The 15,733-nt window shown below is 39.6% G+C and overlaps 2 protein-coding genes across 3 annotated transcripts in view; one reads left to right on the forward strand and one right to left on the reverse strand.

Moving 5' to 3' along the window:
• Positions 1-15,733, forward strand: part of LOC132877956 (tripartite motif-containing protein 16-like) — a 471,908-nt gene that overhangs the window by 155,708 nt on the left and 300,467 nt on the right. The window lies entirely within an intron of this gene.
• Positions 7,779-9,947, reverse strand: LOC132878384 (tripartite motif-containing protein 16-like). Its single transcript, XM_060913662.1, has one exon. The coding sequence runs from the start codon at positions 9,911-9,913 to the stop codon at positions 9,335-9,337; it is 579 nt and encodes a 192-aa protein (XP_060769645.1). The 5' UTR covers positions 9,914-9,947; the 3' UTR covers positions 7,779-9,334.

The raw sequence follows: 15,733 nt of genomic DNA on the forward strand, positions 1-15,733 counted from the left end.
CCGCCATTTTTAAAAACATGAGCGAAGATGGAGCAGCAGGAAGAGCGGTTGATCGAGGAAGTACGTACATCTATACGACTCCATCGTACGTACATCTATACGACTCATTATGGAAGTACGGTGGACTGTTCCTATTTAAATGTCCATTAATGTTACAGGATTTCTTGACTGTCTCTACAGTTGTAGGAATGTTAGGCCCTGTATATTATGGTGCTATCACTGCCTCCATGAACCCGGCTATACGGCCTCTTAAATTTGGCTTGGCAATTAATATCGCTCAGTACCTGAGTATTAATGTTGAAAGAATCCTCAGTGAAATGGTCCGAACACAGTTTGTGGGAAACAGTAGGTGCAAAGTTTTTTCTACAGCAGTAGTGAGCCCACACTTTCCTCAGCTTCAGGTCCTTGGGGAATGCAAAAAAACTTACTCCAGGGCATTTCCCATTGGAATTATTGCAACCATAAGCAGCACAATACACCATGATGTTCAATGTACGTTAAAGACTATAAAAACAATTTTCTTGTCACTCACTTCTCCATTCATCTACCCGCTTGTGCTGTGCCCAAAAGTTTTTGTGACGTATGATCACGTGACAGCGGCTCTTCCGGTTGTAAAATATGCATATCGGAGCTCGAGCAGAAATGCCATATAATCATCACGAATATAACGATTTTGCTGAATTTAATAGATGATTTTGTATTTGTTGATGCAATTAATTCATATTTTTAATGGAAAGAAACTGATATAGCGTGCATTTATGTTTCATGTCCCATGTCCTTTAAGAGTGTATCATTTTTGACTGTGTTTGTTTGTTCATCCTTTATGGTTTTAGGTAGGGTTACGCAATTGCTAGTTCCCACCAAAGGTGCTCCTCTGTCTTGACAATGGGCCTCAATCTCTTCAGCTTCAGAGTATACCTTAAGTTTAGCCAGAGTGCGAATTACCCCACCATAATTGGGGGGTACCATCATGGTCCACTATCATATCAATCGCCCCCCCAGTCCTGTCCCATCTATGGAAGTCGGTGTCAGTAACTCAACACAATAACTCTGAACAATAATTTTTAATGTCATTAAGAAGCATGACAAACCATACAGTACTACCACAGAAGAAAAACAGCAGTACAACCTGATAACCTTCTTTGTCAGAACAAACTGGGTATCAACACTACAAATGAGTCGCATACAGTATATACACACATGCAGAACAGTCCTGCTGAATGTCTTGCTCTCTTTCATCCTGCTGTACCTCTCCTGTCTGCTGGGAAGCCATTTTCTTTATTCATATGAACAGTGTATACCATAAAACCTAACTGCACCTACACTTGAACTGTAATTGTCTGTAGATCTTAGTGCTAATATTTACTACTTACTCTTTTAGCACCAAAAAAATGCCTGATGTCTGGCCCTTTTCATTTCCTCATGTTTGGCCTACTGTCTCTGTGAATAAAATCAAACAGGGTACTCAGATGAAACTACGAATATCTTAAAAATAATACAAAAGGAATGTAACTAAAAACAATAGAAAACATCCATGTACTATTTTGCCTAGGCTAGCCTACTACCTGGCTCTTTTTATGTTGCCCCCAGTCCCCAGAGGTTCTGATTGTAATTTTACATAGGCTTAGCTAGGCCTACATCAGAACTTCTTGTGCTTAATCACACACACAGGATGGGCCTATGTGCCAAATGAATTTCAGAAGGGCACAATTTATTCATGATAAAATGAGAATGGAAACATATGGAGTTCTTCTCCTTTGAAATGAGAATCGTTTCTATACCACACTGTAATAAGCTTGATTTAAATAGAGACTTAGCTTATCTTGCTAACTAACGCTGGTAACTACAGTAACGTTAACATCCGTCCACTGTAGCCTTCTGGCCTCAGTGGGTAAGTAATTCAACGTATAAAGATGTGACATGAGCTGGAAGAACAAATCACTTTAATAAATGAAAGTTGTAAAATAACACATTTTGGTTAGCAACTAACATTACCAATGCACGTCTTCTGCTGCAAACCATAGACTGTATAAATTGCTGCAAACCCATGGACTGTATCTGATGAATCAACTGAATATGGTGTGGACTAGAAGCTATTGCTTCTAGCGCAGGGCTTTTCAAAGTGTGGGGCGCCAGAGTTCTTCAGGGGGGCGCAACATGAGGAAAAATAAACTAGAATAAGTTACTATTGCGGACATTTAGCGAACTTCAGCTAGCCTTTGCCAGAGACAAAATGGATCGATTTTTGGCACCTAAAGCTACAGTGAGTGAGGAGACAGAGTCTGGGCCAAGCAAACAAAGAAGGAAGTATGACCACAATTATTTAAAGTTTGGATTTTCATGGACTGGATCTGAAGATGCTCCACTGCCACAGTGTGTTGTCTGCCAAGAGGTGCTAGCTAACGATGCTATGAGATGTTTAAAATGTGTAAAACAAGATGTTTAAAAAAGCACAGATGTTTAAAATGTGTAAAAAAGAGGTTTTCAAAAAGCACAGATGCTTAAAATGTGTAAAAGAAAAGATGTTTTAATAAAGCTCATATGTTTTAAATATGTAAAAAAAAAGATGTTTTCTCACCATTCTAAATTCATTAACGGTCTCTGTGAGGATTTGGATTTTATAGATGTGTGGCGAACTCAACACCCAGTAGACAGGGAATATACTTTCTTTTCAAAAGTCCATAATTGTCACACACGCATAGACTACTTTTTCATACCTAAAATTTTGTTACAGTCAATTACATGTAGTTCCATAGGTAGCGCAGTTATATCAGACCATGCTGCTGTTTTTATTCAGTGCAAAATTGGTCACTTAGCCCCACAGACAAGATATTGGAGGTTTAACCCTTTCATTCTCTCAGACCACAAATTTGTATCCTATTTCTCTGAGGAATTCCAATCCTTTTTATCAATAAATTCAGCCTCTACAAATAATCCATCTCTTCTCTGGGAAACATCTAAAGCCTTTGCAAGAGGTCTTATTATATCCTATGTGTCCAGTAGGAGGCGTAGACAAGCTGAACAAAGGGAAATTCTAGAATCTAGGCTTAAGGTGGCAGAAAGGGAATATATAGCAAGGCCTTCTCCAACAAGACTTAAAGAAACTTCTGCTCTGCGATCAGCCTTAGATTCCCTGTTAACAGAGCAAGCTGAAGCAAAAATCAGATTTGCTAAACAGAGATTATATGAGCAGGGTGATAAAGCAGGGAGATATTTGGCCTATTTGACAAGGAAAAAATCAGACTCAAAAACGATCTCTTCAATTACAGATGAAATGGGGAAGCAAGTATTTGATCATGTTTCTATAAATAACACATTCAAAAAATTATATGAAAAACTGTATAGGTCAGATTTACAGCAGGATAGCCCTGGACTAATGGACACTTTCTTCTCCTCTTTGGATTTTCCACAACTGACAGATAATCAGAAGTCAAAACTTAATGCACCCATAACTAAAGAGGAAGTAACGATTGCAATTAATGCACTGCCCTCTGGAAAGGCGCCTGGGCCTGATGGGTTGAGTAGTGAATTTTATAAAGAATTTCAGGGCCTCTTGATTGAACCACTACTGAATATGCTGACAGACTCATTAGAAAGGGGCATCCTGCCAGCTTCTTTGAGGGAAGCCAATATTTCGTTAATTTTAAAGAAAGGGAAACAACCAGAGCAATGTGCCTCATATCGACCGATATCTTTATTGAATGTAGATTTAAAAATTCTGTCTAAAATATTGGCAACGCGATTGGAAGACTTGCTCCCTGTTCTTATCAATGAAGACCAAACGGGTTTCATTAAAGGCCGTAACTCATGTAATAACGTGCAGATTGATGAACACAATTCAGAAGTTTCGTGAACAGTCAACTGAAGGTATAGTCGTCTCTCTGGACGCGCAGAAGGCTTTCGACCGCGTAGAAATGCCTTTCCTGTTTTCTGTTTTAGAAAGATTTGGTCTAGGTTCCAATTTTATCAGTTGGGTTCGTTTGCTTTACAATAATCCTCTCTCCTCAGTTCTCACTAATGGATTGCGGTCCCCTAATTTTGCTATTCAAAGAGGCACTAGGCAGGGGTGTCCCTTATCCCCTCTTTTGTTTGCTCTAGTTATTGAGCCACTGGCTGAAGCGATCAGGAGGAATCAGGGCATATACGGATTGCCTATAGGTGATAAGCAGCATAAGATAACCCTACAGGTATATGCCGATGACGTTCTGATCTTTATGACTGAGCCTGGTATTTCCATTCCTAACGTCCTTGACACTATAGGTAAATTCAGTGCATTTTCAGGGTATAAAATCAATTTTGACAAATCAGAGGCAATGCCCTTGGGTAGCCTGTTGCACCAACCAAATACCCCATGCCCATTCCCATTTAAGTGGTCCCCATCTGGTTTTATTTATCTAGGAATATACATAACCCCTGATTTTGACAAAATGTATAGAGCTAATTTTCCCCCTCTACTTGAACGCATCAGAATGGATCTTGAGAGATGGAATACATTGCCCATCTCTTGGCTTGGACGTGTGGCCCTCCTGAAAATGAATGTGTTACCCAGACTGCTTTACCCCATTCAGATGATTCCAATTCTCTTATCTCACAAAACCTTAAAAAGCCTGAAGAGTTGGTTTAGCTCCTTTATATGGGCTAAGAAAAAACCCCGTCTTAGCTTAGCAACTCTATGCCTCCCCTCTTCAGAAGTTGACCTTCCTGACATTAGGAAATACCAGCTCAGTGCACACCTTCGCTACATCACTGATTGGATGCGCAATGATCCTAAGTCCATATGGTTGGATATAGAGAGTTCCATGTCTAAACTACCTCTCTCGAATTTGTTATTTATAAAAAAATCCTTGAGCTCTGTGTGTCATAATCCAGTCACTACCCACACCGTTAAGGCCTGGCAGGTAGTTAGAAGGTTAGAGGGCAGACATAAACTCACTTCTGTGTTTACGCCAATATGTGGCAACATAGATTTTTCACCAGGTGTAACTGACCCTGTCTTTCAAATCTGGAGTACTAAAGGGATCTCCAGGTTACGTCATCTTTTTGTTGGTCCCACGATGATGTCCTTTGATCAGTTGAGAGTTAAGTTTGATATTCCAAAACGGGACTTTTTTTGTTACCTTCAATTACGCAATTTTATTAAAAAAGATACAACACTTCTCTCTGACCAAAGTAGTTCTTGCATTGAGCGACATGTATTTTCGCTTCAGATGGGGCATTGCATTGGTTTCTTTTATAGACTTCTTAAGGAATATGTCAATAAAGGTACCTTACATCTTAAGCTGAAATGGGAAAGTGAACTTGGTCTGGAGATTACAGATGAGGAATGGGACGAGGCATGGGAAAATGTGAGATCTCTAAGTATATGTAACAAAGTTAAAGCCATTCAGCTTAAAATCTTACATAGAGCACATATATCCCCCTCTCAACGTCATAAATTTAACAATACCCTTTCTCCTCATTGCCCCAAGTGTAAAACAGAGATTGGAAGTCTTACTCACTGCTTATGGTCATGTCGAAAGATTAAACATTTTTGGAGAATGGTGGAGAATGATGTGAATATGATTCTAGGTACATCACTAGATTTTGACCCACTTTGTATGCTGCTTGGTATTTCAAACTGCTTTATCAGCGACAAGTATAAGGGGAAGTTATATAGAATGTTAACTTTTTGTGCTAGAAAATGTATTTTGTTAAATTGGATATCTGATAACCCCCTTCAAGGACACAATGGCATAATGTTATAATACAGTATATATCCTTGGACTATTTGACGTGTAAACTGCATGAGAAGGACAATATCTTCCGCAGAATATGGCAACCATTCTTGTCCTTCATAGGAATAAACATTGAAACCATTTTGATAAGAGGATTTATGTAAAAGATAAGAGGAGTTGTATTTAATCTCCCTTTTCCTTCCTTTCTCTCTTCAATTTTTCAATTTGTATTCAATGTTTAATATTTAATTTCATATTCCCTTTTCTTATTTTTATCATGTTTTATTCCATGCCATCCAAGAACTAATGGGCCTGCTGTCTGCCTGTACATATGTTTGTATGTTTAAGTATATGGGAGCCGAGTCTTGTTCTGTATGTTTTTGTAAAATTCAATAAAAAAATAATGTTTAAAAAAAAAAAAACATGGAGCATCCAAAGTCCCGGTGAAGGAGCTGTTGCTATAGAAATGAGAAGGTATAAAAATGAGCACATTTGTGAGGTTGCAGGCATTTACAGATGTATGCGCAGAGGAAGACAGATTGCAGAAAGACATCAAACCCAAATCGAGACGTTGGAATCAGAGTCAGTAAACTAGCTCGGGGAGTCCATGTTTGTAGACTGCTGAGCTTCAGAGGGTTTACTGACAACATTAATATAAACCTGCACGACTGTCAGAGCTGCAATGATAGAAAATTAATCAACACCTTCTGACCAATCAGAATAGAGAAGTGTAATGGATTTGTTGCTTTATTGGATGGAAAATGAAAAGGATTTTTAAAAGAGAAGTTTTTCCAATAATCATGTTGAGGATCTAAATCAGGAGTCAGACCACAGACAGATCCAGTTCACAGAGACAGATTTATCATCATTATTCACACACACACAATATATGACAACATTAAAAGAGATGCTTTTTGGAGGAAAATGTCAGTTGTAGGTTTACAGTGATTTTCAAAAACACATATTTAAGACACTGTAGTTATTTCCCACAGATTAAATAATGTAAAAATATCCATCCAAAGTGGAGAAAAACCCTGTTGCGTATCAATACAGCGGCTTGCTGACATCAGTATTAAAAGCTTCTGTCTGAAAATGAGTTCAGCACAGAAACTCCATCACTGGGGGAAACTTTATTCTCCTGTGCTCTTATCTTTTATTCTGCAAAGCTTTGATTGTAATATTTGGATAAAAATCCCAAACTCACAGATAAACCTGGATTTATAAGGTTCTATCTGCGGGCCAATCATCATCCAGGCTGAATATGGGATGAACACGACATCGGCAGCCTGAACCGATCATGTACTGGATGTTCTAATGGAGTTTAAATATTGTTCAATGTTTTACAATCAAATCTCAGGGTTTAGAAACAACTTCAGATTTGAAAAAGTGAATGTGGATTTTACATCTTAGAACACAAGCAGAAAAATCAAATTCATTCCAAAAGTGATGTTTTATTTTTATATAGTGTGACCTGAACAGGTTTAAAATGTTGTTCTGTTCTGGCTTTATTACTGTTTATTAGTTATTTAATGAGACGCTGCTTAATATGAAACAAACACAACTTTATAATGCGAAGGTCATGAGATCATTTTCTTTTTAAATTTGATGAGTTTCTTGTCTGACAGTTAATTTTTAACATTTCCTTTTTAATTATTTTAAATTATTCATCTGTTTTAATTTAAATATTAAAATGAGTGTTTTTGTGCAGCTGGATTGTGTTCTAGTGAAGCAAACGACTGAGCAACAACGTGGCAACGTGCAGGAATTTTACAGAAAACACTAATGTAGGTGCATTTGGTAATTATTAAGTGATCAATCTCATTAAATCTGAAGGTTAATAATTAAATTGAATCAGTCTCATATTATCATTAAATCAGTCATGGAATCACTCTCATTAATTAATACCATTAATTGTGGTGCTTAATAATAAATTACCAAACAGCTAAATTATGGTATATTCCAAATTATTATGATCACTTATCATATTACATAAATCATATGCACCTTTGAATTCTTGGAGATTGGGTAACTTCATAAATATTGGAACACAAATAAACACAACAGTTTCAATAATAAATGAATTTATTATAAAGATAAAAAATGGATAATAGCAGATGGAATATACAAATATGATATATACTTCATGAGATGTGTGTGTGTGTGTGTGTGTGTGTGTGTGTGTGTGTGTGTGTGTGTGTGAAAGGCCCTATGGCCTGAGCAGAAGACAAAAGATTAGCTTTGTGTGCTTAGTAAGATATGTTTGTGTGTGTGTGAGAGAGAGACCTTGGGTGTGGCCTACAAAAAGGGTTAGCTCTTGTAGCTAACTCCACGTGTGTTTGTGGGGGAGGAGTTGACCACGTGGTTAGGCCTATGGCCTAGCAAAAGAAAGAAGCTAGCGTGGGATGCTAACTGAGGTGTGTTTGACCATGTGGTGAGGCCGAGATTAGCTTTATATTGCTAGGTAGACAAAAGAATTAGCCGTGTGGCTAGCTAAGGCCCAAGGACCCTACCTCGTGGAGTTAAAACAAAAGAGGTTTGTGTGAGTGTGGGGGGAGGACCGCCACGTGTTGGAGACAAAAGACTAGCTCTGTGTAGTTAACCAAGGTGTGTTTGTGAGTGTGGGGGGAGGACCGCCACGTGTTCCCTTGAGACAATACCCTTAGCCCTGGAGGCTAATGGGACAAAAGAATTAGCCGTAGGCTAATTTCACTAGCTTATAACAATACTGAATCCACTGAAATCTTGATGCGGTCAAGATGTATAATAAGAGAATTAAGTATGTTAGTAGGAATAAAGAGAAGCATGCACAGCCTATCTATTAAACAATTGAGAGAACATAGAACAATTAATTCAATTCGACACGCTACGTGTCTACAGTGTAAAAAAAAAATGTTCCTGAGTTTAAATTCACACTACTTCAATAAAAGCAAATACCTAAGACTAGCTTTAATTATGCCCAAAAATGCCATGTCTTACTTCCGTATTTCGCTTTTACGCGAGATTATGAGATGTCCCGAGACTTTTGGAGTTTTCACCATTGTGGAGATCTCCGTGAAGCACAGCAAATTATGTGGAGAGCCTGAGTTCACAGGAGCCCGTAGAGACTTCTGTAGAAACAAAGAATTCTTGGTCCGACGCTTCGTAGCTTGTGGGAAGAAAATCTTTGTAGAACAATGTACACAGCGCTTCAGTTAAGAAAAAGAAAGGGTCTAGCCGCTTTCCTATAACTTTGAATTAAACTGCTTGGGCGGCAGTCGTGACATCACTTCTAATACAAATAAACCGGTTGTAACTCAAGTTGAGTTTAAAAATCGTGCGACTCTGGAGTCTACCTTGGCCAAGGGTAAGAAAGAAATCGCGCTAAATCGTGGATCTTGCAAGAAAGAGGTGTTTTTGAGTTTGCTCGCGGAGCGAGCAGCCTCTTTGTGTCTGCAGACCGCTGGTCCCGAGACGGAAAGAGGAAGAGCAGAAGTTTGTTCCGTTATTTATGCCTTCATGGAGGACGTGATGTTGGTGATCCCGCCCCAGCGTGACGCAGGTCAACGCGGAAGTGGGCTGATGGGAAAAGTAGTTTCTTAAAGAGAGACGGACTGAATGTACCTACTGTACACTACACACTTTTATTCTGGATCACACAATCTCGCTGTAGAGCCAGGAGACCAGTCGGGCCCAAACCCAGCGTATAGAGGCTGAGTGAATGTGGTGTGGACTCTGTGGAGGAGCTTCATCGTGTCAGAGACGCTGTAGAAGGACAGAGTTCCTGCACTGTGATCCACATACACTCCTATTCTGGAGGCTGATGGAACTCTGAGATCAGTCTCAATGTTGTTGTGCCAGAAAGAGAGAGAAGAAGAAGAACAACACCACAGACTCCAGGACTGACTGTTGCGTCCAAACACACACTCATTACTCCATCCTTTCCTTCTGATGTCTTTATATGAGACTGATATGGACACACCATCACCGCTCCACTCCACCTCCCAGTAACAGCGTCCACACACACTCTCCTTACAAAACACCTGACACCAGTAGTAACCAAATCTCTCTGGATGTTCAGAGTAACGCTGCTTTATCTCAGTGTTTGTCACTGCTCTGTTCTTCTCAGACAGAATGAGGAGACGATGTGCCGTGTTGGGATCCAGAGTCAGATAACAGAAATCTAAAATAAGAGAGAAAAACAAACTGAACAATGTGAACATGTTGGGTTTAATTCACACAATATATTTATGTGGTGTGTGTGTGTGTGTGTGTGTGTGTTAGATGTACATTTCAGAAACTCTTCTCTGCTCTGTGGTTCTGGTCCTGAAATGATCTGAACTGTTGCAGCTGTGGAGAGAAAAATAGAAACATGAGTTTGTGTAAAAGATGGAAAGAGTTTAAAGTGATCCAGTCAGTTTATTCATTTTAAATCAGTGTTTTAGTTCAAAGTGTCGGGTGAATAAAGTGTCTGCAGAAAAGAAAGCAGGAGCATCGCTAAGAAATAACACATCACTGTGTTTCTCCAGCAGGAACAGCTCCTCTTACCATGTGGAGGGATTTTGTTGAATTCCTCCTCACAGAATTCCTCGAGTCTCTTTTTCAGATCTGAGAGAGAATTACTCACTCCATCAAATGAGAGATGTTGATGGACAGTGACGCTGGATGTGTGAAAATCGGGTCTGACCAATGGAGGAGAGTGACGTCCAGAAGCTAAAACCTACAGAAAGCAAATGAAATGTAAAACCCACTTGTGATGTCAGACAGGGACATTTATTGTTCCCTTAATGAGAGGTGTTTTAGAGAGTGTGTGAGGAACAGCTGGCTCTGTAGATCAGACAGTGAGTGTTACCTGGAGGAAATGGATGTGATCGTGTGTGTGTGAAAGCTGCTCCAGCTCAGTGACTCTCCTCTGAAGATCAGCAATCTCCTGCTCCAGTTGCTCCAGGAGTCGTTCAGCTCGACTCAGTTCAGCCTTCTCCTGATCTTTGATCAGCTCCGTCACCTCCCAGCGCTTTTTCTCCATGGAGCTGATCAGCTCAGTAAAGATCCTCTCACTGTCCTCCACTGCTGTCTGTGCACTGAGCTGTTAGGACACACACACACACACACACACACACACACACACACACACACACACACACAAGATTTAAAGCTCATCTATCATTCCCTCTCTTACTGGGACTGTAAATGACTCGTTGTCCATGTTGTGTGTGTTTCTAGGAGCAGCTCTGTCTCTGCTCACTGCTCACCTTTATAGTGTTCACAGCCTGTTTCAGCTCCTGCACCTTCTTCTGCTTCTCCTGGATTCTCTGCTGGGATTTCATCTGCTCCTCCTTTAACTCACTCTGAGGACAAATAAAATACATTCAGCTTTTTATACAGTACGAGCGAACTGGTTCCATATTAATGTCAGTTCAAAGTACATTCATGTTTCACTCTGAAGGTTATGTACTCTGTGTGTGTGTGTGAGAGAGAGAGAGAGAAATGTTCACTAACTGATCTGGGCTGGGTTTCCCGAAAGCCTCTTAAGGCCAAGAGAGTTTTAAATGACCTCTTAAGATCCATCATCAAGCTAACGTGGTTTTCCCGAACAACATCGTAGCACAAGTCGTCCTTTAGTTTGCTCGGAATTTACGAGAGACCCGGAGCACTCGTTCAAAACAAAGAGCGACTCGCTCGCTGCCGAATCCACAGAATGCGCATGCGGCTCTGAGGGACTCTCACAGTCAGCGGGGGAAACTGGGGTTGAATCTGCTGGTGGTGTTCAATTAGTTTTCTTCTACATTGCAAATACATCGAGTTAATTATCAGAGGTGGACAGTAACGAAGTACATTTACTTGAGTTCTGTGCTGAAGTACACTTTTTGAGTATCTGTACTTTACATGAGTATTTTTTGTGGAAACTTATGACTTTAACTTCACTCCATTTGAAAGACAAATATCGTACTTTTTACTCCACTACATTTCTATCAAGGTCCTCGTTACTCGTTACTATGAAGCAGCTTTGAAAGTGGATGTTTTTTTCTTTTCTAAAACGTGATTGGTTTTTCCGCAGGTGACACTGAGACAGTCTATCAGTAATCACTAGGGTCACGTCACGTCCATAGACTGGATAAAATCAAGATCAATGATTTCTCCGCAGCATTATTTAACACGATCAGTTGATGGCAGAATGGAAGGAGGCGGTTCTTCTGGGGAATGCACACACCCACGGTTCTATAGCTAGAACCCATGGTTCAGTTTTCTGAAAGGAATAAAGAGTCGTTTCATTTTAAATGTTTGCTTTGTTTGCCTAAAACGGAGCACATCACAGCCTACAAAACTCGCCATCCGACCTGCGGAAGCATATTGAGGGATATAAACGTTTTATTCCAAGAGAAAGCTTGCAGTGAAGTTGTCTGTGCTTTAGAGCTCGCGATAACGTTGCAATCGCTACACAGTCTGATTAGTCAAATGAATTTCTATGGATTTGCCAAGTTGCCATCGCCTTGTCCACATCTAATGTTTACACATAGCTAGTTAACTTGGACACTGTTAGTTAGCATGTAAAAACGGAGTTACACTAACATGAATAACGTTCACTTTTCTGAAGTCCTTTCAGAAATGTTTTATCATAATCTTGCCAATTAAACAAAAAAGTAGAAATCTTTCTTTTCTCGTAATATTAGCTGCCCAATATGATTTTGAGTTTGAAAAGAGTTTGCTAGCATGTCAGGTGGAGCTTCACTGACATGATTCCACACGCAGATTAATATGTGCATGAATACATACACTTAACAAACTGCTGGAATTTTTTGTTTTGATGTCAGATGATGGTCTTGCACCTTTTTTTTTGTTGTCTTGCTTAAAGCAGAGTTGCTGTTGGGCCGTTATTAAGCTCGAGGTGCGGATCTGGGTTTTAATCAGGTTGGATTGTCCTTTTTATTTTCTGAGCAAGCTGCATTTACAGCTGTTCCACTGTCTTCCTGATTAACACACACATACATGTGTGCACACACTGCCAGAGCTGGGTCAGAACACTACCATGCTGCTTTGTGGCGGTGGGGAGGAGGGTTACAATAAAAAAATGAAAATGACAATGGGTCTTTTTCAGTTCAGTTGTGTTTCATTTTGTAACATTCTACCAGGCGTTTATTCTACAGGTTCTACAAGTTAGTCAGTAAATCCAGTCAGGTGTTTCAGAGGCATTAGGTTTTGTAAGCGTTGTGGCTATAATACAACAATGCATTGACAGAAAATGTATGTTTAAAGGGCTGATGACACGAACATGACTCTATGCAATTTCTTAAATAAACTATACAACATGGCAAACATGTTAGATTTCTGTTATAATTATGTGAAAAGAAGCTGTTGTTACGCGAATATCCAACTTTTAATTGCACAGCGCAAGAAAACTGGGTCCGTGGCTCGCGGCCATGTTGAGCGGGAGAACACGCTGCGGTTCACTGGCTGTTCTACTCTGGTTCTACTCAATGGAAATGGCGCATGAAAACGCCGGTGAACTCTCTAGTGCTAGCTCTTCCTCTTCTGGGAGTCTAGAATTGTGTTGATCTCTTCCGAATAGAATCTATGATAGTCTACCCTCTTTACCCTTTGCCTCTCGTTGCTAGGCGGCAGTTACATGAAAGCCGCAAGCTTTCACAAGCAAATACATGACTGATATCACGCCGACTTTATGATTACATTTATGATTATCATGTAGAATCTATAGGTCTACGTAGCTTTATCTTATGTCGTTTCACAACACATGTTCTGACAGGAGGACTGTCTTTGAAGGAGTCGCTGCTGGATCCGGCATAGCTACTAGTAGACCCCCTCCAGAATACTGGCAGTGTTGCCAGATTGGGCGGTTTCCCACCCAGTTGGGCGGTTAAAGTGCATTTTGGTGGGTTTTGAACATATTTTGGGCTGGAAAACGTCAGCAGTATCTGGCAATACGGTGTTGCCAGATACTGCTGACGTTTTCCAGCACAAAATATGTTCAAAACCCACCAAAATGCACTTGACACCGCCCAATCTGGCAACACTGTGTAGGCACTGCTGATGGTAGTAACACACGTTTGTGCTGAACTGAACACCCAAGAGATTCTTTTAAGCTGGGAAGGGTGTCAAAACAATCCAAATCGAAGTGTTCAGAGCACAGGACGGATGTTGGTGAGGGCTCCCACTTGTCACGAGTGCGCCTGACTTGCTTCACCCACTTCGCATGCAGCTCGGGATCTCTGGGAAACTTGAATAAACTTACCCCATCCTTGTGGGTTTTGGAGCAAAAGCCGGCAACACAACGCGAAGGCATAATAACTATATATATATATATATATATATATATATATATATATATATATATATATATAAATAAAATGTATAATAATGTATAATAATAATACTAATAATGATAAACTGAACACCTGTCGCATCAACAACAAACTGGTAAGTGAGGAGGAAGATTCTTTCGCTGACGTCATATAGCTCCTCCTCCTCATTCGTCTCCTGGGTGCTGCAGCCCCGTCAAATTTGCCCAAATAGCCGCGTTTTTTATCATAACTTGTAAAATAGGCGCCTCTGTGAATTAATATATGGATCATCGGGAATTACTTTTTATGTTATAAAACATCGCCAAAGATGTCAAAAACGTGTCATCAGCCCTTTAATACTTAAGGATTTTTAAAAGCAAATACTGCAATACGTTAACTGAAGTAAAAATTTGACTGTCCAACTTTCACTTGTATCGGAGTAACATTTGCCCAGTGGGATCTGTACTTTGACTTAAGTAATGACGTTGGGTTCTTTGTCCAGCTCTGTTAATTATTAAATAAATATACACAAAACACGATGAATATATTTCAGTATGTTATGGAATTACGTATGGATATCAGAATGTCACATTTATATCACTATATTTTAATCAAATTTAGCTCCATTAGGCGAGTGATTAACTAATTTAGTGTTATAAATGAGACATTTCTGCACCTCTAATGGTGTGTGTGTGAGAGAGAGAGAGAGAGAGAGAGAGAGGTTTTGATGTGTGTGTAGTGTGTACCTAAGAAGGTTGAATTGACCTCCTTCGATACAAGGTTGACTATATATATTAAACCTCCTTCAGTACACACTACACACAGATCAAAACCTCTCTCTCTCTCTCTCTCTCTGTGCACTTATAAGGGAGAACATGGCCCACTCTGCACTGTGGAGAACAGCTGAAATAATCCTGACTGCATGATCGGGGGGTAACAGTGAAATGAGCGAGCACAGGGAACACATTTACCTCATTATTTAGCTTATTATTTGTTCATTCTTTCATGTGAACGTTTGTTCATTTCATTAAAAACACGCTTGGAATAAAAAAAAAATTGACAAAAACAAAATAGTTTCATTAATTAATTACCACATTATATATGTAATGCTTCCAGATGATACTATATATTATCTTATTTTAAACACTTTATATTTCATTAGATTTTGGTTAAAAACGAGCACCATGTGACCTTATCGACTGGATTTAGCAACTACTAATGCCTTCAGCAACGACAGTACAATTGCCTTTAGTCAGCTACTAATGCCTATATCAGGGACGCGAACTGCAAAGACGCTCTTCATCCTGTTGCTCTCTCGACTCCTTATAAGAGAGTTCCAGAAAACCACATACAGAGACAACGGTCGTTCTGAAAGAGAGTCTCTCAACTCTCTCTTTAGGTCTAAAGGGCAACGTTATCAGGAAACCCACCCCGAACCAGATTACGACCATCACTGAAGACAATTTAACACTCTGTTCACCAGAACACAGACAATTTTAATCAGCTTTTACAGAAACCTTCTGATTGAGACACACATTGAAATTAAAGTTCAAATCATATCACTGACTAAAGCACCTGTTTCTAGATGGGAAACTATAATTAAGATGATTTAATTCTGGAAAGATTTCTAGTTCTCACCTGTTTCTCAGCTCTTCCTGTTGCGACTGAAACAGCATCATGGTCTTTATGTTTCTCCAACATGCACAAAGAGCAAATACATATTTGATCAGTACGACAGTAGATCTC

The sequence above is a fragment of the Neoarius graeffei genome, chromosome 2 (assembly GCF_027579695.1).
Source record: "Neoarius graeffei isolate fNeoGra1 chromosome 2, fNeoGra1.pri, whole genome shotgun sequence".
Taxonomy (NCBI): domain Eukaryota; kingdom Metazoa; phylum Chordata; class Actinopteri; order Siluriformes; family Ariidae; genus Neoarius; species Neoarius graeffei.